Raw genomic sequence first — 26924 nt, forward strand, 5'->3', positions numbered from 1 at the left:
ATTTCACCCGATTGCAAAAGGTTACGTTCAGCAGTTGCATTGGGGCGCAAACTCTTATAGGCTGGCGGAGTGGAAGCAGAGACTTAAGGGGTCGTTAGGAGATACCAAAACCTACCTACCTACCTTACCTTACCTACCTTCTTGAGGAATGTTTGTTATAGTTTTCATTGTATGTCGGTTGGTCGTATCGTGTCGTGGCAGTTTGCTCTTTACACTTTTGCCCAAGATATTCGACATTTGAGCCGGCCTTTGGGGTCTGATTATCAGCACGGTGTTATTTACTTTTATTATGATTCTTATTTTTCCGAAGCTAATAGATACTCGGCTGATAAATGAGTTGGTAAGAAGGAGACACTGGCAATCAACCAGCACAAGCATATTTGAACCAACACGAAATCCAAAGAAGTCTTGAAATCAAATCATACTCGAATGAGAAGTGGAAAGATCTGCCATTTTATCTTTAATTTATTTATTTTTATTATAATTTTATTTGTTTGATTTGTTTTGTTGTTGTTGTCGCTTTTTGCATTAATAAACATAAATATGTATAAATGTATATTCTGAGGTTAAGAGAGTAGGTATATAAACAAATCAGAGCAGATCAACAAAAGGTATCAAATTCCGGTCGATGATGTTGACTATTTTTATTTATATTTATATTTATATTTTTGTTTGTTTGTTCCATAGACTCGCTGGGTCTGACTTTTAAAGTTGATGGGTGAAGTAAGGTGAGCTTATAGTTGTGAGCGATGGGGGTATAAGTTTCATAGCATATTTATTGACGTCAAGGACGAATGTATCATAACCGTTGAGTTGCAAAGTGGCAGATTTATAGAAGGCGTGGAATGCGGCAATACACCGGAAGTATAGAATACACCATAGAATAATTTATGTTTATTGTTTCGGAGTGGTGTTTTAGAGGACGTTAGAGAGAATAGTTGTAGGTTACTTAAGCTTACAAATTATATCGAAAGGGAATACCTTTGGAAGAATAAAGTTTACGTGTGATATTTTTTGGGCGATTAAATTTAAGCTTTTAGCTTTCAATTAGGTATGTTCTTGAGATGATTGAGTTGACAAGTAGATTAGATTTAATTTGGAAATAAGTTTTACGATTGATAAGCAAATACTTTCACACGTTCTTTTTTTAAGCAATCATAGATCATTTTCTGAACTTTTTCACTTCGTCTCTATAATACCGCTCGATAAAAATACTTTTTTTTTCTGTCACAAGAAAAACAACACTTTCTTAAAGGATTAAGTTGTTCTTATTTCGAATTTTAAATTACAAATTTTCTATCACATAAGGTTTTTAAAATATGCAACTTTAAAAGTGGTGAAAACAACTCAAAAAGGTGTTTTAAAGGCTTAATTTAAGCACGACATTTCCGTTAACGAATTTTATAACGATTTGGACACTAAAATTCTTTTAAGTTGTAGTTTAAATCATTATAGTAGCTTACTTAGTTTTTTGAAATTTTCATTGGTTATTAGTCTTTATTGGAATCATCATGAGCTTTGAACAAGCCTTGAATTTAATGCATTCACATTTGTGAGAAATTAGTTTGGGAGTTCGTTTTTAGTGCTGATTGCAAATCCGAACATTGATTTCAAATATCTGCTCAAATTTTGAAAAAAACACGTTTTCAGCTTTTCAGAGTTTGATAAAGATAGAATTGTTTTTGACGGATTCGTTAGAAGATAAAAAGGACTTTCAATCCGTTTGGCATTTTTTTTAAAATTCCTTAGCGTTTTGTTTTAAGATTCAAGTTAGACACGCAACATAAAACAACTTATAAAGATTTTTTGAGCATTTTATAAAATTTGTATAATTAATATTTTAACTGAATATTGAAAAAATGGATTATGGATTTTTAAAAATTGTACTAAAGAAAAGCTACGTCTTGAATTTAGACAGCCGTACATTTTTTTCGAATTTAAAAAAAGTAATATCCCAAAAACCTTACGTGTTAGAATAATTTTCAAGCCGGATTTGAATTAAGGCCATCAAAAAAGATTGGAAAAAAATATAATTAGATTGCCAGGAACACAACTTTGTCGACCAGTGTCAATTTAATACAATTCGTTTAAATCGCAGAACTAAAAGAGAGTTTTGCTTTACTTGGTTCAATTCCTTAAAAAATGGATTAAGGAAATAGTTTTCAGGCTTTTACTTAGTGAAACCCCTTAATTTATTACAAATTTTAGAATTAAGATTTGCAGATGTAAATTTTGGAACGCATCAAAGAATACCTTGAAGCCACTTTCGATACCGAACAAGCAGGATTCCGTTCTGGATTCTCCTGTATTGATCATATCAACACCCTGCGGATCATTATTGAACAGTGCATTGAATATCGATCACCCTGCTGTTCATCTACTTCGAGAAGGCCTTTACAGGGAGTATATCTGGTTAGCTTTGCGGAGGAGAGGCATCCCTGAAAAACTTATTGCAATTATTAAAGCAACATATGATGGATCCAAGTGTCAATTTCTGCACCATGGTAGGTTGTCAGATGATTTTGAAATCCGAAGCGGAGTCAGACAGGGCTGTTTTCTGTCGCCAGCTTTATCAGGTAGCGGAGGGGTCCAATGGACTTTCACATCCTATTTAAAGCACTTGGATTACGCGCATGATGTTTGCTTACTCTCTCATAGGATCATGGATCTCCATCGAATGACAAAAAGTGAGGAGACAGAAGCAGAAGTTGTGGGGCTGAAAATGAATTCCGACAAAACAAAAATGATCAGCCTCGGAACCCGACCATCCTCTCAAATAAATATTTTCTTGCAAACGGTGGAAAAGTGAAGAGTATTCGATACCTTGAAAGTCTTGTTTTCATCGAAGGTGGAACCGAACAAGACGTCATCTGCCGCATAGAAGCAGCGTTCGGTATACTGTCAAAAATTTGGAGGAATAACTCTATCAGCTTAAGAACAAAGCTACGACTGGTTTCGCAGAAATATCGAAGGAGGGAGCTGAAACGCCAATTCCTGTCGTCAAAAAATTTTCTGACGACTGTAACGAAAATACACCAACATGTAAAACTTGTTTGCTACTTTTTGATTTTATAATTAAAAAAAAAATGTATTTAGTGTTAAAGTAAGAAATCAACGACAGATGAAAAGACTTGTTGAACTCATGGAGCAAAATTGACGGCTTGCCAAAAGTACATTTATTGATCCGTCTTTTTAGGGGCCAACAATTTAATAAGGGTACCATCAACGAACCCAATTATACCTGAATTGCCAGCTTGTTGAAAGAAATTTCTTTTTGCTTCACTTTTTCTTGTTTCTGAAACTCCATTCTAATTCATAGCGGGCACAGTTTTCCCTCGAGGATGTTAAAAATTTCCTGGAGTAGTGTGCTTAACGCAGGCTTTGTTAATCTAAGAAAGAAGTCCTTTCCACTACTTTCCTTTTGCTACTTTCGTTGAAATTGCAACAGAATATTGCACAACTTATAGGCTTTTCACACCAAGTCCGAAACCCGGTTTTTGAAAAATTATTGGTTTTGGCCTAAAACCTACATCGAAAACTCAAGTTTTCCCATACATTTTTGGTAAGCCACAAGTTTTCGTAAACCACAAGTTTTATATAAAACCAATAGCAATTCCAAGTTGAACTAAACAAACAAACCTTTCGAAATATTCAGCGCTCAAATTAATACAAACAAAACAGCTGATGGCTGATATCAAAACAAACATTTCATTTTTAAATAAATTTGCTTGTGGTAAGTAATATTATTTATACAATTTCCTAACAAAATAAGAATTATTGCTTTTTACAGAATATGAAAGAGAAATAAAAAGCAAACTTTGGGGACCTGCGTGGCAACAAGAAAACCTCGAGAATAAAAGCGCGGCGACTATCCTCTAGAGTTTCAAACGGTTTTTGTTAAGCGAGGAACCGGAATTCACTATGGCTACTGGCGTTATGACTCCAAGGAAAAACTGAATAAAGTCACAACAGTGGGCTATCGCCCCTTGATGGACAACGACGACAACATCAAGAAGATTCTCAATACATTGGATAAACCAAGCGAGTCCTCAAAGGAAGAAACCAAAGAGATAGTAACGGAGAAATTGAAGCCCATCATAACAGCTTCAGTGATCCTTGTGGATGAGTGTGATTTTGGTACGAATCTGGAACTAGGAATTGACCTTTTCTTCTCCGGCCATAAGGATCTACACGAAATCGTTCAGAATCTTCTCAACCCCGCCTATAAGTTGCTCGGACGGCCACAATATATGACCATTCTGAAGGGACATTTGGCCAACAGAAGCAGTAGTCATAAACTCAGTATTTTGGATTGAATTTGTTGTGAAAGAAAATGAAAATGTTTTAAATAAAATTAATTTTTATTGTAACAGTTTTGTTTGTTGTTAATTCTATGATATATTTTCTAGACAATTAACTTCTCCTTAGTGAATTGTTCGGACCGGTTGAAGTAAACAAAGAGGATAGCTGCAGGTCAAGCGAGCTGAAAGTTCTTATTGGTTCATGTCGTGAGCCCATCCCACCCGTACCCAGAACTTCAGTTGAAACGCTTCTACGAGACGAACTAGTGTTACGTTAAAATCAATTTGAATTTGTTAGAATTCATTTTATTTTCACAAATAATTTGAGAAGATCAAAACTTTTTACTTACAAATTTGTTCATCAATACAAAATTTGACAGCCGGTGTTAAATAAATTTAAATGTCAAATGAGAACGTGTAAATGTTCGGTGTGAACGATTTTCGGGATTTCGAAAACTTTTTGCCGAAAACCCAGTTTTGGGTTTGCTGTGAAAAGGCTATAACTTAGGATATACTTGAAGGCTTCTTTGTTCAGACGGAATTACAATTTAAATCTCATTAAACACTAAAATGTTAAACCATAGCTCAAATAATTGTAACGTAAATCTAATAGATTTCCTTTGGATCGAATCCACGAAAAATAGCTTGGTACACTATAAATTTCTCTGTTCATTTTATTTTAAAACAATTTTTCTAAAAACCTAGAAAAACTGCTATTAGCTATTTTCGTGGATCATATTGTAGAATACAAGATCGAGACAAACGTTATCATTTTAGTTACGGAACGAAATTAAGCACCAAATTTTGAGTTTTTTGAGTGATTTATAACTACCCTTGTGTTTTCTGACAATAAGAGATATAAGGTGTGAAGTGTAAGAAAAGACTCGTTATTAGTTAGTATTTCGAAAGTTAACAATGTTAAGATTTTAGTATAATTTTTATTACATATTTTCATATTTAAATGGCGCCCAACACTTAAAGATATAATATTCAAAAAAATGGATATTGTTTAGAATTAAGGATGAAATTAAGAATTCTCTCATTTAAGACAAAACACAATTTCATTTTTTAAGTTTCTGAAAGAAAATAAAAATCAATTATCTCTTAGAAATACCAACGTTGGGCGCTACTTTTTTTTATATATGCCTTGTACCTTATTTTGATTGAATTTATTTGGTAAAATTGATTTGAATTTCTCTAAAACTGGAAATTTTTCATCCAGGCTTCTCAAATAGTTATAAAAACAACTTTTCGAAGTTACTGCGGATGCCTTGCTCATTTGGTTTTTAAAAAGCTAAACTAGCTCCCGTGGCATAACGGATAGTGCGTTAAACTGACATGCTACAGGCCTTGAGTTCGATCCCTGAATGTGTCACGGTTATTGCCTTTTGCGGGGAATTGAAAAATTATCGAAGATTAATTCTTGTCATGAAAAGTGCTTTCTCAAATTAGCCGTTCGGATTCCGCTTAAAACTGTAGGTCCCCTCCATTTCTGTCAACATTACTCACAGACAGTTTTTATCTTACTGTTGCGCCACCTTATTTATTCATTTTCAAAATAAATTTTTTAATTGTGGAACAAATTGTTTCGCTTTTAATACATATTATTTCACTAGAGCCAGTAAAACCCAACAATAGTAACAAACAAAAATTTTCAAACCTAAAACTCTGAAAAGCTTCACCTTCTCGTATCATACTGCAGCCCATATTAATGCGTGTGATGATAGGGTTAACGATCACATAATTAATGATCTGACAGGTATTACTGCATTTGTACCTTATTTGCCAAGTGCAGATAACATTTCACCCTGTAGAACTGTAACAAGTTCCCCCGTTTCTTTTTGTATTTTCTCTTGTGTGTGGAATACAAGTCCCAACTTCTCTCTTCGATTTTGACTACAACGACGAACTATGGCGACGAAGCCTTCAACATGGCAGTTACTATACCATTAGCCGACCAGAGCTCCAGCTTCAGCTTCAGCTTTTGAGCTCAGGTCTCACATCATCTTTGATAGTTTCCAATCCGGTCTAGCGCATGAATTCTCTTAATTTCTCTCCTTTGACGTGCGAATGCGAAAAGTGAAACAAGTTCATGACTGAAGTGAATATAAATTGAATATTACCAACAGGTCTACCAAGATCAAGCTAGGCGACCGACGACCGACGACCGACGACGACGACGCGACGCGTTCATTAAACTATGAGTGAGTGTGTATTTGTGTGATACTTAAGATATCTGGTGCATTTACGCACAACTTATATGGAGAATTGGTCTTTGGAAGGAAAGGCCCGGATCGGGAGAAGGTATCCTGATCTCTTGGATGGCCTAAGGTTGAGTTCGGAAAATGAATCTCGGTGCAGATTTTTGTTGTTGTTGTTGTAGTTTTTTATTTAATCTCATAAGATACACAACTTCAACTTTGCTAATTTATGAATTACTAGTTTGTGGGGTTCGGCCTAAGGGGGAGGGGTTATTGCCCTGACTAAAAGAGCTTGGGGAATAGCAACCGTCGACCGACGACCGACACGACGACGACGAGCGTCCATCGTTGTTGGCATGTTATGGAAAACCGAACTAGATTACGACATTTAAGTACGACGACGGCCATCAGAGGTCTTCTTGGACTGGTTTTCCTATCTGCATCGTCGGTCGTCGTTAGGCGGCATGTTGTAGGCCTAAGATTTTTAAACTGCTTTTTCTATTAAGGCATTTGCAATTATTATTGATGTCCACACATGTCGGGCGTAATCGTATTTTCTTTATATTAGAGTTAGAGTTAAAGGAACGTTCCAAATGGAGCTGGAAAATCGATTCAATCGATTTCACATTTTACGACTACGGCAATAGGTCTCGAATCAATCCTCTATCCGGTATTACAAACACACACATTACAACTTGAACTTATTTCTTTTTTTTTATATATATACATATATAGAAAAACTTACATATACGGTATACCTTACCTACCTAACTCTCCAGAGACAAGATAAATTTCGTATTCGGCTTGTGCTGAGTGATAGCGGATATCATAAATTGTATCATTGAAGCAACATTAAGTTTGTAAATGATTTTTGATGAAAAGAGACGACTTTTGTTGTCAGTTTATAAGAAGGACGTTGATATGGGTAAAGAAAATTTGTTAAAAGTTAAACTACAGAAGTTGAATTCGATTGGGTTCAAGATTTCTCTGCATTTGGATTTGTTTAACATTTCAAAGTTTATTAGGGTCTATGAACTTTCATAGTTACATTTTACATTTTTCAGCTGGGTATTTAAATGTCATTCATAAAGTTTTCTAAAGAAAGAATTATGTAGTCACTTTGAAGTGAATCGAAAATTTCCTATACAAAAAATATGTATTTTATGTGTTAGCTTTAGAAATGATATCCAAGTTTTAACAATCCTTAAAAGCCGGCAATTTTTAATGCCATTTTTCTATCGTCTTTAAATTGAGGCTTATGTGTTGTTCTCTGTTTATTTTTTGGCGTGTGGTTTCCAATTTGGCAATACTTTTTTCTGAGTTGGTCTTTTTGACAGCTGTCACTTGATTGATGCTCAATTTTGTTGTCATTTCATAATAAATTAATATTTTCCTAAAGAAAGTTTGCAAATCGAGCAAATTCATTAGTAAAAGAGACTGGCATGCGACCGACACTGATAACTTCAACATCTAATCGGTATATTTGTCTTGCTTAAAAGTTGGTAGGTTTTCGTGTTGGGTTAAAAAAGTTGTCAGTTCAATTACTTTTAAACATTTTTAAATTACCAACAATATTTTTCATATAAAGAAAAATTTTAGTTTGAAAATCTAGTTCTGTTAAATAGATTTTTAGTCGAAAACGATTCTTTACCAATTTTAGTAGCATTTCTTAAGTTTTAAAAATTGCATCTATAAAATTAATTTGAGAGATATCAAGAACCGGACATCAATTTTTACCAAATTTGCGTACTATTGCAGATTTTATTTTTTTATGAAAAAACGGATGTTGGATTTTTACATATATATTTTCTCTGAAATAAAAAGAGTTTGAAGACAATAGTTTAAATTTTTAATAGTTTTTGAGTCGTAAGTAAATGTATACCAAGTTTTAATATTGTTTTGTTTTTTTGTTAGGTTTTTATTTTTTGTAAAAAATAGATTTGACTGAATGTTAACAACAATATTTTTGTCAAGATAAGAGTAGTTTAAAGGCAACATCTCAAAGTTTTTCAAAGATATTTGAGCCGAAAATCAATTTTTACCAAATTTTGTTAAATTTTCTTTTAAGCATTTATTCGATTTTTCTCAAAATTTTACTGAATATTGAAAACAATTTTTTTTTAAAAGTAGTTCAAAGCCAATATCTCCAAGGTTTGAAAAGATATTTGAGTTGAAAATCAATTTTTACCAACTTGGGTTTAGGTTTTTATTTTTTGAAAAAAAAGGGTCGACTCGATTTTTGTCAAAATTTTTCGGAATGTTGAAAACAATATTTCTTAGAAGTAAAAATTAGTTGGAAGCCATAATCTCAAGTTTTTGAAGAGAAATTTGAGTCGAAAATTAATTTTTACCAACTTCGAGTAATGATTTTTTTTAGATTTTTATTTTTTTTATAAAAAAAACCTCAATTCGATTTTTCTCAAAATTCTGCCAGATGTTAAAAACTTTAGTTTTTGTTGCACAAAATTTTTGGTTTTTCAGTTTTTTGGATTTATAAAAAAAACCTTAATTGGATTTATTTTTTTTTTAAATATATTTGTTTGGTATTACGTTACAATATATTATATTAGATTTAATGAAAGTCTCGTGGCTCCCCTTCTGTCCTCTAGATGTTTGTGTCAAATGTCCGAGGTCTTTTATCAGAACCCGTTTCGTTTAGTGCTCTCAGTCAGAACATAATCCAGTTTTTTTTGCAATCTTTCTTGGTTAGGCGAAAAACAAATTCAATATTTCCTAGACATAAAAAACGCTTATTGGAAATCATTCAAATCAAAAATTAAAAGGAGCCTTCAAAATGGTACCACAAAACTGAAAGAGTGACTTGTAAAGGTGATGTCGATTTTATAATACAAAACTTTACGCAAGCTATCACTTCTTTGGTTAATCAAACTATTCCCAAAGAAGAAAAAAAAAGATGTATTTAAAAAACTTCCAACAAATATCTTAGAAGTTATTAAGTTAAATATTCATCGGAAAAATTGACTAAATTACCGTCAACCCTTCCCTCGATCAATGATTTCCCATTTTAATAAACGCATCGCTGAACAGATACAAATCCATCGTAATAGAGAATGGAACACAAAACTGAGCGTTATGGATAAAAATGCAAAACCCTTCTGGAACATAGTAAAAATAATTAAGACCAAAAACCGTAAAATACCATTTTTTGAGATAGCAAATCTATTTTGTACAAGTTTTTTAAAAAACCACTTAGTTTCTCAGCATTTGGGGGACTTTGTAACTAAGGAACTTGTCAGTAAAACAATTGAAAGATTCGATACTTCAAACGGAATTACTCCTCTTAATATATTTGTAGAAGAAGATAATGTAAAAAATGTAATCAAAATGTCTCAAACTCAAAAGAAAAGAGTTCTGGATAAAATAAAAAATAGTTATTTAAGACAACGGCCTTACGTTGGAATTATGTGCTTAACATTTATAATTGATGCATGCCTTAAATTGCAATACTTCCCTCAATATTGGAAAAAATCAATGGTTGTCGCTGTGCTTAAAGCTGGAAAACCTCCAGATAATCCTGAAAGTTACAGACCAATCAGTTTACTGAGCAACATAAGTAAAGTTTTTGAAAAAAATACTGAAACCACATATTTTAAAATTTATTTCAGATAAAAACATTCTCCCCAATATACAATTTGGTTTCCGGAGATCTTACAGCACATCCCACCAGATTAAAAGAATTTGCAATCATGTTCTAGACCTTCGTTCCCGTGGTCAATCAACGAAAAAGGAAACCTTGCTACCTTCCCAACAACCAGCTAGATGAAAGTGTTACTACAATTAAATGGGAGCAGTCTGTTAAGTATTTAGGTGTTCATCTCGATTCAAAACTAACTTTTAACCAACATATTCAAAATACTGTTAAAAAAATGAGTATTGCTATTAAGATGCTTTACCCTTTTATTAACCGTCAATCTCTACTCACAAATGAAAATAAGATTATCATTCACAAGGTTATATTCCAAACAATACTGTTATATGGGTATCCAGTATGGGGTAACGCTGCCAGACGCCATTTAAAGAAGTTACAGGTATCACAAAACAAGGTTTTAAAAATGATGCTAAACCTTCCTTGGCAGTACTCAACCTTAAGTCTCTATAGAAAAGCGAATGTGGAAATGATTTCTGATAGAATTTTTAAGCTTACAAATAATTTTAATATCAGCTGTGAAAGTTCTGAGAATTTTCTCATAACCCAACTTCTTGCATAATCTGTGATATATTTTAAGTAAGGCTATTGCGTGGTTTTTTTCCTTTTCTTTTTTGGTTTATTGTAATGGTTTTTTAATTTTTTAGTTAATTTATTTATTTGTTTAATAATTTGTATGTTTATTTATTTATTTCTTGATTAATTTTATTTTTGAATTAATTTATTGCTAATTTATTTAGGTGTTAAGTTTTTTTGTTTAATAATTTATTGTTAATTTACTTATTTGTTAAATTATTTATTGTAAATTTATTTATGTGTTAATTTATTTACTATTTTTTTATTTATTTATTTATTCTTAATTTATTTATATATTAATTTCTATTATTACAATTAATATTATTATTATTATTATTTTTGTTATTATAATTATTATTATTATTATTACTATTACTATTTTTCATTTATTTATTTGAATTTTTTTTGAATCAATTTATTTTAATTATTCATTATTATTCTCTAATTGTTTTATGTAATTTAAATTTACTTTTTCTGGTTTTGCTTATTGTTATACGTTTTTTTTTGTAATATTTTGAATGATGTTTTTTTCGTATTTTCCTTCGATTTTCTTTTTAACTATTTAATACCTTTTTTTCCCAAGATAATCTTTCAGTTGGAAGATATAATTATCAAATCTCTGAATTGTAAAATGGGTGGTCGGTCATAGACTTTTTTGAAAATATTCTTTACGTAATAAAGAAACTAACTAGCAAAATTTATTTGAAGTCGATATCTTTTCTGGTTCTTGAGTTATGGACAGCGAAAAAAACGTCGCGAACGTACGGACGACGCACGCACATAAATTTCTAAAAATCTTTTATTTCGACTCTAGCGACCTTAAAACTTCGAGAAATGTAAACATTTTCAATTTGACAAATCGAACCCATGGCAATAACTTCCTATTTGAAGTTAATAATAATTCCTTTCATTTGACGCATCAACTTGTTGAAGGAAACTTTTGGTGATGTCATGGGCCTGTAGCGTTATCTCCAAAATCTTGCGATTTAAAATCGCGTGCCTATTATTTGTGGAGTTATGTGAAGTGACTTGTCAGCGTAGATAAGCCCGAACCGATAGAATATATTCGGCGAGTTATTACTGATATACGCCAACAATTGCTACAAAAATTGGGTTTCTCGGCAAGAATTTATTCAAGCCAGATGCAGTCAGCGGCCACTTGATTCAAATACTTGGTCATAACGAAACTTATATGCGTTTTATTTTGTCTTGAACACCGATTTTTATGAGTTTTGATTGGAAGCTTTCATTGAAATAGTAAATAAAACTAATTCTTACATGTCATTAAGCCATTAAGTTCCTCTAAATAAATTATGTTCAATTGGACTTTATGACTTTTCGTTAAGTAAATTTCGTCATATCTTAAAAAAGATAATATAGCGTAGTGTTTAGGGGAAACCCTCCATGTAAATTTGAAAAGAATTCTGGTGTACCTCAAAGGAGTCACATTGGACCATTGTTGTTTATTTTACTTATTAATGGTTTGACTTCTATTTGAAACAATGTTATAGTAAATTATGACTATATGTTGCATTCATCATAATAGAGAATCAAGTTTTTCTGACCATGGTATTGAACTAGACTCGAAGTTAACGTTTTCTAATAGCTAACGTTGTATTATAAAAACAGCTAAGAAAACACTTTATTTCGTCAAAAGTTTGATGACCATTTGTTATTAAAATTCTGTATGTTTTTTTGTCACATAGTAAACTTATAGTTAGCATTTAACATATTTAATACAAACGTTGTTACAAACGTTCGCGTTTATAATATTAATAGGATTTCAAAAACCATACTAAAAAAATCTTTTATCATAGAACCTGATACCTTTAAAGAATAATATCAAATTTGGACATAATTCAAGGGTTTTAGAAACGAATATATTTAAAGAAAAAAAAACTCACCTTTACATACGTCACACAAATATCAATATTGCCAACAAATGTACACACATCTTCGACAGTCCATGCATTAACTTCATCACTCTGCGCCTGACACTGCCGGAGTGGCAACACTGGTATTGACGATGCTGTTGTGGCACCTGTTCCAGACGCTTCACTTATGACAGTTGCATTCGATCCGGCGGTTGCAGCAATTGATCCGATTTTTGGTGAACTCGCAGGATTCGATGTAGTAGCTCCTATGCTTGCGGCACTGGCACTGATGCTAGTTTCTGGTACATTATCTGAATTCGGACTTTTGTCTGAACCTCCACTCGAAGTGGATTCAGCCTTAAAACGTTTTGTTGGTGGTGCTGAACTTAGATCTAACGGTGATGCAGTCATATGTTTCTCTCCTGAACTATTAGCAGATGTTTCTTGATTTGGACTAGATTGTCGATTTTGTGATTGTTGTTGTTGCTGTTGTTGTTGTTGCTGCTGCAACTGTGCTGAATAAAGTAGAGCAGGGGATGCAAATTGTGCAGCTTGTTGTAACGCTGCGTTAAGATTTGGGCCGGGTGAACTTGATGTTGTGTTCGTTGATGACAGGGATGTTCTTTTTTGTGCTGACATAAGAATGTTTTTAATTTCAGCTTCTTTTGCAGCTCGAGCCTTAATTAAATTATAAAAGTTATTAAGTCAATTAATAAAATCGTAAGACAGTAAAATTTATTTACCAAAGTAACTAACGCCTGCGTGCTACTCATATCAATTAGAGGAGGAAATACTCCTGGGGAAAAGGGAAGACTTGAAAGAAAAGTTTGTACAAAAGGAGGTACGCTCGATGTGCTCGTCGTTAAATTTTGTATTGTTTGTGCAGACTTTGCTGACTCCGAAGGTGATGTTTGTTCTTTGAGACTACTGCCATGATTGGTGTTGCTATTTGCCGCAGGCTTGATAGGTTGACTAAGTTTGCTATTTTCAAAAAATGTACTCCGTCGAGATGTTCCCGAGCTGTCAGAAAAGAATTTAATATTTAAAATTTTGGTAAATTTTTGTATACAGAATATTTTAAAACTATTTCGCATGTTGCTTTGTAAAATATGAAATTTGTTTTAAGTATTAAATTATTAACTTACTCATTTGGATTACTATTGTTGTACTTTGCGGCTAAACTACGCATAAAATCTGAGTAGTTTCGTGTTGAAAATTCTGAGCTACGATTTTGAATTTGCGAAAGCAAATTCGTTGACAGATTGTGCAGTTGCAAATCGTTGTTTGGGTGAGCCGCCTGGGGTGGTGTTCCTCGAAATGACGATGGAGTCGCACTTCGAGATCTAAAAAAAATAAAACATAATTGAAAATTACATTGATTCATTGCATAAATTAAAAACAAATAATAACAGATGCAAAATCTAGCTTCTCTGCAATTTTGGGAACAAACAAATATTTTCTATTTATTCAAATATAAACAAAATTTCAAAAATGCACGCTTTGCCATGAATGTACCGACGATTAAATCTTCACTTCAAATAAAGGTAAAAATGGAGAAAATAATGTTTATATTCAATGAAAGGCTTTAAAATATAAACTTAACCATTCTTAACTAATGGAAAGATTTTGAGATAGTTAGATTTAAGATTTTAGAAGATGTCGTTGCTTTGTGATGCTTTTTGAACACGAATATCGTTTAAAAGGATTTACTTCTATTTTTGTATCTACATACATATGTACATATTTAAGTTCTATGAATTGACAGATCCAATTTCCAAATTAAAAGCTTGTAATATTGATTTTTCTTTAACGTGTGTTTTTCATTTAAGCAGTAATTTTTCGCAGTTGATCTATTTAACAGCTGTCACTTGATTAACTTGGAATGTCGTTTCATAGTGAAAAAACTTACTCCTGAACAATTGGCAGGTTCATACAACATAAAGGTCTTCATTTGAACGCATATTTTGACCACATTTAGTTTTTCAACGTTGAACGGCTACAATCGCAAGAGGTCGCTAATCCTTTTCCGAACGAGTTACAAGTAACCTCTCTCGAAGTTCTATGCCGCCAACACAATGTATCCTAAGCCAGTGGCAACATTGCAAAGATGCAATCAGAGAAGCCGCCTCTGACGTTCTGGGTTTCAAGCAACCACCAACAAGGAACCCCTGGTTTGTTGAGGAATGTGGCGAGAGGAACACCGACTTCTCAAGAAGGAAAATGAGGGACCATGGAAAGCGTGCGGTCGAAGATGTTGATAAAACCTAAAAAGCAGGAATAAATATTTGAAAGTTTTATGAACAGGTGTAACGAAATTCACAAGAACATAAACCTAGAACCGAAGGCTGCAAAGAAGAAAGTGGAAACATCATAGTGGAACGGCAGTCAATGCTGAGGATATGGAAGGAACACTTCTGCAGACTGCATAACGAAACATAAACCTAGAACCGAAGGCTGCGAAGAAGAAAGTGGAAACATCATAGTGGAACGGCAGTCAATGCTGAGGATATGGAAGGAACACTTCTGCAGACTGCATAACGAACCGAATTCCGCTGTCATGGACGATAATCCATTCAAGGTAGACGACGAAAGCCAACAGTCTCGTCCTCCGAACTCAGACGTGGTAAAAATTGCCATATCTAAGCGTAATTCTAACAAAGCCGCTGGAGCGGATGGCTTGAATGCCGAACTCTTTAAAGCAACTGGAGTTAAGTTGGTTAGGAGCATGCACAAACTTATCTGTAAGATATGGTCCGAAGAAAGCATGCCCGATGAATGGAACCTCAGTATTGTTTGCCCGATCCTGAAAAAAGGAGACCCTCGAAACTGCACCAACTATAGAGGAATCAGTTTACTTAACATCGCCTATAAAATCTTCTCTACCCAAGAACACCAAATCGACACCCACCGTCTTTTCATCGATTTCAAGGCCGCATATGACAGCATCTACAGGGACGAGCTGTATAGAGCCATGTCTAGTTTTGCCATCCTGACAAACTCGCCTGTTTGTGCAGGATGATTATGGAGAATTCACGCTGCTCCATAAAGGTTGGAAACAACTTAACTGAACCTTTCGATGTCAAAAAAGGGTTTAGACAAGGTGATGCGCTGTCATGTGATTTTTCTAACATCGCTTGAAAGAATAGTGCAGAGCTCACACGTCTGTCCAATTACTAGCATATGCTGATGACATTGACATAATCGGAAGAACTCAGCGTGATGCCAATGGAACTTTTGTGAGTATTGAGGCAGATTCAGCAAAACTAGGTTTGATGGTTAATGAAGGCAATCAAAAGTACATGGTCAAGAAAGGACCTACAACACCGACGTCTTGGTCAAAACGTCACCAGTGACAGACGTAACTTTGAGGTAGTCAAGGACTTCTTCTATCTAGGCTCCACTGAAAACGTAGAAAACATCACCAGCGCTAAGATCAAAGGAAGAATAACTCTTGCTAACCGCTGTTTCTTTGGACTAAGAAATCAATTGGTCCTCTCTTGAAGGACCAAAGTGTCGCTCTATAAGACCCTTATCATCCCCGTAATGCTATACGGTGCAGAAGAATGGACAATGACAAAAGCGGATGAAAGCACATTGGCTCATTTCTAGACTAGACTTAGCCAGAAGGGCAAAAGTCCAATGCTCCGGCCCGGGAAGTTTTCGAATCCACACCCACAGGACAGCGCAGTAGAGGAAGACCTCGAATCAGGCGGCGGGCACAAGTGGAAAGTGACCTCATATAACTTGGAGCGCGAAACTGGAGACATCTAGCTAGGGACCGAGCTAGATCGAGAAGTTTGTTGGTTAAGGCCCTAGTTTACACAGGACTGTAGCTCCACCTTAATTAAGCAAGTAAGTTAGTTTTTCAAAGTGTCAAACACTTCAAAATAAGAACTTTAGTTCACTAGCCCTTACCTTCAGTTCATCATACATAAATCAGCAAAAACATTATTGTTTATAAATCACTCTTGAGGCAAGCTACAAATACATCAAGATTGTAAAAAAGATTGTTGTTAAGAAATATTACTTACATATTTCTCTCCAATTTGTCAAAGAGCTCTTTTACGCAAAACATTAAATAAATTGTAAAGAAAATAAATAAATCATAGAGTAATAAAGTTTATTTTTCAGTTGAGTGACAAAAATGATCAAACTGTCATTTTGTAATTAGCAGACTTGATTTGATGGTTGGGGAGATTTTTCTTGACGTCCTTCCCAGATAACTTTCCAATAAAAACATAATCAACTGTCATTTTGACATAAGTAGACTTGACTTGATAGATAGGGAGATTATTCTTGACTAACTTTCCAATAAGGTTGCCTTAGTTGGAAGAAAAAACTTCCCATACTTTCAAGTCCCTTATTTCGTCTGAACCTGCCCAATGCTTGCAACTCTTTTAAATTTATTACCAAAATAGTGGTTTGGTTTTATGTTTTTCCAAGTGTATAAAACTAAGCTTTATCTCAAATTGTGGAACTTTTATCTTACAACACACGAAGACAATTATCTAGAGTTACGAAAAACCACACATATATTACATATATGCTTCTGCAAGCTCTTCCTCTCAGAATTATGCAATTCAAAAATTTTAAACTTATAACGCGGCAAATGACAAGCATTGTTATAAAATATTTAACTTATATGTCACACTTTTTTATGGCTCAACACAACACATACCTAAACCGCACAGCCGTCATCCTCTAGCTCTAGTATCTACCAAGATACAATTTTTAAATTTCATAACTTTGAAAGGAGAAATATCATGTTAAAGCAAATTGCAAGTATCACGATTTGTTTCAATCTCCTGTTAAGCAATTTAAGCCTTCATCAATTGCCTTCTTCATATGTAGTACATACATCCGGACCCACTCAAATTTACTCGAATATTATGCTCAAGATGTTATTTCGTTGGTATATACAAAAGCGTTAAGACGACCTCCTTATGATTTTCTATATCAAAGTCACATACAAATCAAAACAACTATGTGTGCTACCATTTTGAGTTTAAATAATTTTGCTTATTTTTTGTGTCTAGTTTTAAAGTGTGACTGACTGAATTTAGGATACAGAAGTTTCTGTCGATTTGTCTTGCTTAAAACTTTAACAAAATATTCATAACATATTTTGTGTGAGATAAATAATTTGAAGTCGATATCTTTCTTTGTTATCCTAACATTTGAGAAGTTTTTTGTTGATTTTGTAGGTTTTCGTATTTTGTAAAAAAGTTGGTACTAGAATTTTTGAAAAAACATAAATAAAAGATACAATATTTCACATATGATAAAATAAGTTTGACTTCAATATCTGTTTTCGATCCCGAAGTCGAAGCCCAATTTTTAATAATTTTAGTAGCATCTCCTTATGAAAAAAATACAGCTTGTATTTTTTTAACACTACTATCTTTCCTTAACAACATTCAGCACAGAATGAAATCATTTTAAAGTCAATGCCGTGAAGACTGATATGGAGAATCAAACATTGTTTACCAATTTTGCTGATTATTTTTTATAGATTTTAATTTTTATAAAAAAATTGATTGTTGGATTTTCAGACAATTTTTACAAGATGAAATCAGTTTGAAGCCAATGTCTTTAAGTTTTAAAAAGATATTTAAGTCGAAAATCAATTTATTCCAACTTTCAGTAATCTTTTTTTATGGTTTTTATTTTTCGTTTTTAAACCAGATTTTTCTCAAAATCAAACCAATTATCAAAAACGTTATCCTTTTATTGGATTTAATTTTAAAGGGGTTTTTAAGAAGAAGTTTCATTTTAACTGGTCTGTTATTACAGCAGCTGTAATTTTTTCAATGCAGAACCACAGCGTTTACATAATTAAAGGGGGAAAGGGTTTAAAAGGAGAGACGGATCCTGAATATTGCAATGATTGGGAAAGAGCGTATGGTAACGATAGAAAGGGTGAGACAGGAAACTAATTAGATTAGTAGGTAACACTATGACCTCTTTTACACAAGACGGTTTCTCCGTCCAGTGTGAAAGCTTTAGTTTATTTTACTAGAACGAGGCCTATCACCATTTCACCAATTAATTTAAATGCTCTTTATCGAATACTATATACCAAGAGGCTTAAGTAAATTGCAGGAGTACCAGCCCAGATATAGGAGTTATACTCAAGCTTTGGACGTATAAAAGTCTTGGTTACAACGATAATAATATCCAGATCATCCAAAAGTGAAATTTCTTGCATCGATTAAGGAAACCCAACCAACTAGCTGCACTTTTGGCTACACTGCTAGGGGGGTATATCTGGCTTTAACGATACAAGATAGCATTGGGCTTTCGAAACATTAAATTCGAAGCCGTTTTTATTCCCCATTGTGCAATGCTGTTAGGTCGGAATTTAATGAGCTCACCATATTTTGTCTTGGGTTTGATCCCTGTCTATGTCATTTAAGTTTTTTTTTACGGTTCCTCCAAGATTAATTCTTGTCATGAAAAGTGCTTTTACAAATTACCCCTTCGGATTTGGCTTAAAACTGTAGGTCCCTTCTATCCCTGACAACAGTACTCACACACAGGAATGGTTTAGAGTTGTAAGTCACTAGGCCCTAGTTCTCAAAGGAATATTGCGCCAAATGATTAACTTATTTAGTTCCACCGAAGAAGCGGGATGTGAGTCTTAAAACGAATGTGAACAGCTGAGAGTATTATCGTCAGCGAAATAATGTATTGGATTAGAAGTTACTGATAGGAGATCATTAATAAAAATTAGACATAGTGTTGGATATAGAACGGAGCCCTGGGGCACAATAGAAGTATGGTTTTCAGACTTTTATTGAATGATCCGAAAGGTTATTACTAATCCAATGAAGGAGGGGTTCATGAAAACCGAAAGCACGAATTTTCGATAAGAGAGCCTGATGCCAAACTTTTTCAAGAAATATCAAGTTGAATAATCTTATTTTCTCCAAAACCATGTTAAGATTTGATATACTGTTCGGTGAGATGAACTATGATCAGCTGTGGTCCTATTGCTGCAACTGTCGGTCTTTAGGAAGCTTTCAGTGTTCGAGGTATTTCGTTACATGATAAATAATCAGCGTTTTCATGTACAAAAAAGAAGGGAATTAAGTGCAATCGGCGATAATTGTGCGGTTTTTCATCCGCTCGGAACGTGACTCGATGAGCAGGACAAACTACAACATTACTTAAATTGAAACCGCATACGCTTTAACTGAGTATTGAAATTGTCGAATTCATTCATAAAATGTGAAATTCAACGATAAAAATTTTACAAGAAAAGTTTTTGTTTTATTCAGAGATCTTATTGTTTAACATCTTAAAAGCTTTTTGTTTGTGGCACGTAGTTGAAGACTTTTCTCAAGGATAGAATTTGTGCAATTATCAAGGTTATACAGCCACATATGTGCGAGGTGGTAGAAATTGTTTTTCAGTCTTTAAACAAATAAACAAACATTCATTGATATCTCCTAAAAAAACATTTCTTTTATAAAAAAATAGAGGTTAGGTTAGGTTAGGTTAACGTGGCTGCGGATTTAGAATCCACACACTTAGGCCAAGAAAAAGGCCCGTTGTGATACCACTTGAATCTAGAGAATTACTTCTAAACTAGTCGAACCATTTTGAGCTTTTTATAAAGCGAAGAAGATATTTGATATCAAAAAAAAAAAAAAAAAAAAAAATGGGGTGGCGCAACAGTCCGTTGTGAACCAGGGCCTAGTGACTTACAACTCTCAACCATTCCTGTGTGCGAGTACTGTTGTCAGGAATGGAAGGGACCTACAATTTAAGGCCGAATCCGAACGGCTATTTTGAGAAAGCACTTTTTCATGACAAGAATTACTCTTGAAGGATTTGTCAATTCCTCGCAAGAGGCAGTACCCGCGAAAATTATTTTTTTTTTTTTTTTTTTTTTAAATTAAGCTGGCACAGGCAGGGATTGAACCCAAGACCCCTTGCATGACAGTCCAACGCACTGACCATCATGCCACGGGTACTACAGATACAGATATTTGATATACTTTTTAGCTATTTCACTGGGATTATCAAAAGAGTAGTCTCCCAGATGAAGTTTCTATTAGGGAGCTAATATGAAGTCTCCTTTGAGATAACAAGTCTTTAGAGCGCTTTAGGTCCAGTGAAGGCCATATGAGTTTTGTGGCTGCGCATGTTGGTAAGCTGTTCCACCTAGAATTTGCTATCGCAAAAGTTAAATTGCTGCGCCATCTCCCTAAGAGACGATCGACAATCGAGGGCGGTTAAAGATTTGGTCGAGATACCGTCAAGGGATTTGATAGCAGCTTGACTGTCAGAGAAGATGCCGATATCAGACGTTGATATCACGTTTTCTCTTAGCCAGGAGAGAACCTCTTTGATCGCTGAAATTTCCGCTTGAAAGACGCTACAATGATTAGGCGGAATGAGATGATTAGATTAAGCTTTTATGAGTACACACCACTACCAACTCCCTCATTTGTCTTGGATCCATCTGTACAAAAATGAATACTTTTGTTATCCAGGAGTTTTTTTGTCTTCCCATTCATCTCTGGATGGAATGGATACCTGGAAGTTTTTTCCAAATAGGGGTTCAGGTATAGTGTAGTCTATGTACTTTGGTATAGAACCAAAGAGGTTCAAAATGATGGAGTGGCCCACATTGTTGTTGGTCCATTGAGATGAGGCTTATCTCTGTACTCGCTGCCACTTGTTTACTGAAGATGTCGAGGGGTGTCAGATGGAGGAGAGTGTCTAACGCTGCTGAGGGTGTGGTTCTCAATGCCCTGCTTATGCAGAGACATGCAGTGCGCTGAACTCTGCTGAGTATGTCGCAGTATGTGACTTTCTCCAGTGCAGTCCACCATACTGCAACCCCGTACACAAGTATTGGTCGGATGACCGATGTGTATAGCCAGTAGGTTATGCGAGGTTGAAAACCCCATTTGCTTCCTATAGCTTTCTTGCAAAGGAAAAGAGCTACTGTAGCTTTTTTAACTCTTTCCTGTATATTGGATTTCCAACTTAATTTTTTGTCCAATATCAGACTAAGGTATTTGGCTTCATTGGTAAAAATTAGTGGTATACCTTTTATTGAAGGAGGTGCAATTACTGGGATCTTGTATTTCCGTGTGAAAAGGACGAGGTCTGTTTTTTGAGGATTGATACTAAGTCCGCAGTTATCAGCCCATCTAGTAAACATATTGAGTGCATTTTGGAGGAGGTCTCTCAGTGTATTAAGATGTCCCCCTGTGACAGCGATAGCAACATCATCGGCATACGCAACCACTCTGTAGCCATCCCTCTCAAGGGATATTAGTTGTTGGTTAACCACTATGTTCCACAGGAGAGGAGACAGAACACCACCTTGCGGAGTGCCTCTACTGATAGACCCTTTTGTGCAAAAATCTCCCAAACTAGAATTGATGATCCTGCTTTTTAGCATTAGATTAATCAACTCACAGATTGAGTATTTGACATTTAAGGTCGTCATAGCAGAAGTGATAGCGGATGTGTCAGCGTTGTTGAAAGCGCCCTCAATATTCAAGAAGGCCACCATAGTGTATTCCTTTTTCTCTAGGGAGTATTCGATAGTTTTTACCAGAGTGTGCAAGGCTGTTTCTACCGATTTCCCTTTGCAGTAAGCATGCTGAGACATTGATAGTCTCTTCTCAATGTTGTTACGTATATGGATATCGATCAATCGTTCCAGAGTTTTGAGAATGAAAGATGATAGGCTAATAGGTCTTAGGTCCTTGACATGCGAGCATTTGCCCGCCTTGTTAATGAAAACTACCTTTACATCTCTCCATCGCTGAGGTATATAGACCAGATTTATACAACTTATAAAGATCATCTCAATGATGGGCGAAGTTATATCAATGGTATATTGTAGTTCAGCTGGTATAATTTGATCTGGACCTAGAGATTTGTAAGGTTTGAAACTATTCAGAGCCCATGTTAATTTTTCTTTTGTAACCAGACCTTGAGGAAAAATTAAGTTAATACCCGACCCAGGACTGTACTGACTGGGAAGTGGGAGTCTAATAGCAGGTTTAGCGTTTCTTCGCAAGAGTTAGTCCATGTACCATCTGAGTTTTTAAGACAACTAGGCATGGTTGGATTTGTCGAGAGAATCTTCCTTATCCTTGATGCCTCCGCGGATTCTTCTATTGAGTTACAGAAGGATCTCCATGAGGATCTTTTGGCTATTCTCAATTCTAGTTTATACTTTTTGAGGGATTCTTTATAGGAATCCCAAACTTGGGGTCTAGACAAAATAAAACCTTTGATAATTTTCAAAGCTCCCCGTGGCTCTCATTTTATGATTCAATTATTGGTAATTTTTTGTCCGAAATGTTATTGTTTATTATTACGCTCTTTCGATTGTATTGTATACTGTTTGTGTACATTTTTTGGTAAATTTATAATGCTTATACTAATTTTTGTTTAATAATGTTGATATGAATATTCTTATAAAACTATTTATGAAACAAGTTTTGATTCTATTTACCATAAAAATAGCAAGAAACCAGTTATTTTAATCAATTTTTCAATTTAGTTAGTTTAACAATAATATATTTTTATCTAAGCAAGTTGGTGCGACAAGAAAATGCATTAAAACTTTAGAGAATGATTATCAAATAAGTAAAGTATACAATTATGCACATATCAGAATCAGCCAAACTTCTGTGAATTGCGTTTTTTTTTCACTTTTTATTTTTCACCAATAGTTAAACATTTCGTGTCTACGGATACAAAATAAGTCAACGAGTTATCGTGATATTTTGTATTGTTTATTGTTGCAAATTCGAGCTGTTGAATTGCAGAGGAACAAAACTATCTTTTGTGAGTGGAGCATATTTATCTTTAGGAACAAAATGAAACTTTATTATTTTAACTAAGATGAAAAAAAAAACAAGATGTGGAGGTGCCGATGGATGTTGGAGTTTCATGCATGTGTTGTTTAGCATCCAGAAGTGCTACATAGGATATTAAAAAATCGTTGTTATGATTTATAATTTATTATGCGGGGCAGACGGCAGGATTTTTATGTTTTAATCCAGGAAAAAAGAACTTTGGTTTATTCTTGTTGATCTATTTATAAAAAGCAATAAGTGGGGTTATGTTTTGACAATTGCTACCAGTTAATAGTTCTATTCATTAAGATTGTAAAGAAATAAAATTTTATTATTGCGAACAGTGAATTTATGTACATATGTTTCGAATAAAACGATAATCTTTTTGATAAAATAAAATTTAACCATGGCCATACATTTTTTTCAATTCAATATTTTGTAAATTTGAAAACAACATTTCGAAATAAAAAAAAAATTTACTTACGGCCAATTCCTTGAAAAAGTCAGTTAATTAAAAAATTGGAACTCGGTTAATTTATAAATCATTTCTTCATCAAGAATTCGGGCGTTAGAACTCTGATTTAGATCTCACTCGGAGATAAAACTTCGATACATTAGACCCTCAAGTTTGAGGTACCAGGATATTAGAACTCGGTTTAGCAATGTTTTTATTTCTTTGAATGATTTTATGATCAGTTAATACTGTTTTATTGAATTTGAAGTCACTTAGTATTTTTTTAATGTGCAGTAATAATAAGTTGTTTGAAAATATAGTTATGGACGCCAACAAGTCACAATAACTTTGAGACTAAAGAAGTGTACGTCTTGTGTGTGTGTATATTATTTAGGTTGGTAAAATTAAATTAGACTACGCAAGAGAACATAAAAACCATGAACAATTTGCCAGGAAATAGTTTTAAATCTCAAACGTAAAATATGTCCATAGGTAGACATTTTGATTGTTTTAAAGAAGTAAGTCTGTGTGGACATTATGATCTTTTTAGAAGCCAACATTTTCATTTAGTTACACTTTCTGTTAAAAACAATGTACAATTTTCAATGAAAATATTGAATATTAAAATCTGTGTTACGCTAATTAATGTTTTTCCAACAACGGCCGCTACCGCGACAAGTTAACTTCAATTCTATGAACGTTCCAAGGAAGAAATAAGGACCATAGACCCTGTTTTAATATCTCGAACCAAATAAGTAAATAAATTAAATTGGGTGGCGCAACAGTCCGTTGGAAACCAGGGCCTAGTGACTTACAACTTTCAACCATTCCTGTGTGCGAGTACTGTTGTCAGGGATCTAAGGGACCTACAATTTTTAGGCCGAATCCGAATGGCTAATTTGAGAAAGCACTTTTTCATGACAAGAATTACTCTTGAAGGATTTGTCACCGCGAAAATTATTTTTTTTTTTTGAGTTAAGGTGGCACGGGTAGGGATTGAACCCAAGACCCCTTACATGACAGTCCAACGCACTAACCATTATGCCACGGGTACTGGCGAACCAAATAAGTAACAAATTTTATAAGCGACCTACAATGATAACTTTCGAATCATATGTGTTCATTTATCTAAAAATTTAAAAAAATATTAAAACAATATTTTAAGGGATGTGAAAAATTTTAATTTAATATTTGTATTTGTTTTCTTATGACTTGAGTTTTTGTAGGGTTTTTTTGCTTGTAAAAACAGTCGTCAAACTTACAAACGTAAGTTCACATGCCTTATAAAAGTCTTTGATTTAGGAGCTTTAAACTTTGAAAAATCGGATTACAATAACTCCCTATAGGAAATTAATCATAGTTCGGTTAGCGCAACGGGATGCTTATTACGGCCTCATTACATTACGTCGCGCCGAGGAACTGCTTGGTAGCCTTCAAGATCGTGCTATTCTGCTGGATTTGTTTTTGAAGGGTTATTTGGAATGGTTTGTCTACTTAAATAAACATCAGATGATTATCGCCTTGGAAGAGAATATTCGGTGCGTTCTTGTAGGCTCTTTAGGCTGGAAGTTATTAGTGTCAATCGCGGCGGCCACTAACACCAAATAATTGTCAAAACATAATGGCAAACCTATATCTTTATAATAAAGCTGTATTCTTGACCATAAAAACATATATTATAAGTTACATAATTTTTCATCATTCGTTAGCAAGCTTGTCAAAAATAATTGTATAGTATTGATCGTTCAAACTTTTTTATTTGAATTTAGATTGACAATTATAAAGGGTGAACTTAAGATAGCTTGAACTATTCCTAAATACATATAAATTAATCGGAGTCATAATTACCTCGACAATGAAAACTGCGCATCGCCATTCGTGCCCGGACTAAGTCTTTCCCTCTTCACGCTATTGTTGCTGGTATTTGAATTACTATTGCTATTATTGTTGCTGATTACGCTGCTCACATTATTTATACTACAATTTCCACTCGAATTGTTATTATTTATTGTATTATTGTTGTTGTTACTATTACTGGGGTTGCTATTGTTGTTGCTACTGTTCACGACATTATTATTATTTGTCAATTCACTGTCCTTCAAGGACTCCATTTGAATTTCATTCTTCACTTTCTCCAAGAATAAATAAGCCGACGATGAACTATCACAGAGTTGTCTACTGTTTTCGATTGCGTTATATCCGCTCAGGAGCATTCGATCGCTAAGCATCTTCTCGGTATGAAACGCTTGCGCTGATGCCTTACCTTTAGAATGCTGCGGTGGACACAGAGTAAATGAGTGTTCTTTTTGACCAAGTCCAACAATTCCTTTTTCTTTCTTTTTCTTTTTTATAATCGGATGACGATGTTGTTCAGTGTCATTGTCATCAACACTTTCAGTGAATAATTGTTTCTTTGTAAAGTGGCTCTTTCGTTTGGTGCCGAATTTGTTGGCCAAAAGGAGACTGTCTGGATCGTTGGTTAAGTCTGGAGTCGAAGCTAAATCAGTAGTTGGATTGTACGACGAGGTTTTTGGTGTTTCGGGCGATGATGAAGATAAAAGAGAAGAAGAGGAGGAGGAAGATGATGATGTTGTTCTTGCAGCTCGAGGAGTTTGTTTTGGAACGTCAGTTGCGATATTACCTGAAATAGAAAAAAAAAATAGATTTTATAAGATTTTTTTTTAAAGTAAAAATCAAAATTTATTCATTAGTTAGTAATAGAATATAAGTCCTAATAAAAGGACGCTGACAAAATGTTTGTTATATTAATGTATTTGAACTTTACATTAACACATTTCAAGGGTTAAAGTGACAAATTCAGTTATTGGATTTTTTCATAAAAAGTACTAAATTAGTGATTCAATACAATTTAAATTTAGAGTGAATAACCAGTCTTTAACCTTTTCATTAAAACATGAAAAACGAAAGGTTTCTCCTGTGGATAGGGGCAAACGAAATAAGGACAACGAACTTCGGAATGTTAGGTCCTTTAACAGACCACGTGCAGCCGAACAAT

The 26924-nt window shown here is 34.1% G+C and overlaps 1 protein-coding gene across 2 annotated transcripts in view; it reads right to left on the reverse strand.

The window, feature by feature from the left end:
- The window catches only part of LOC129949194 (putative uncharacterized protein DDB_G0281251), a 157913-nt gene that overhangs the window by 33438 nt on the left and 97551 nt on the right, over positions 1-26924 (reverse strand). For both annotated transcript variants that reach the window (XM_056060482.1, XM_056060481.1), the window contains exons 3-6: positions 25757-26549; positions 13765-13962; positions 13363-13639; positions 12650-13297 (exon numbers count right to left, since the gene is read on the reverse strand). In XM_056060482.1, coding sequence (XP_055916457.1) covers positions 12650-13297; positions 13363-13639; positions 13765-13962; positions 25757-26549 — 1916 coding nt within the window. The remainder of the gene's footprint in view (positions 1-12649; positions 13298-13362; positions 13640-13764; positions 13963-25756; positions 26550-26924) is intronic.

The sequence above is a fragment of the Eupeodes corollae genome, chromosome 3 (assembly GCF_945859685.1).
Source record: "Eupeodes corollae chromosome 3, idEupCoro1.1, whole genome shotgun sequence".
Lineage (NCBI taxonomy): Eukaryota > Metazoa > Arthropoda > Insecta > Diptera > Syrphidae > Eupeodes > Eupeodes corollae.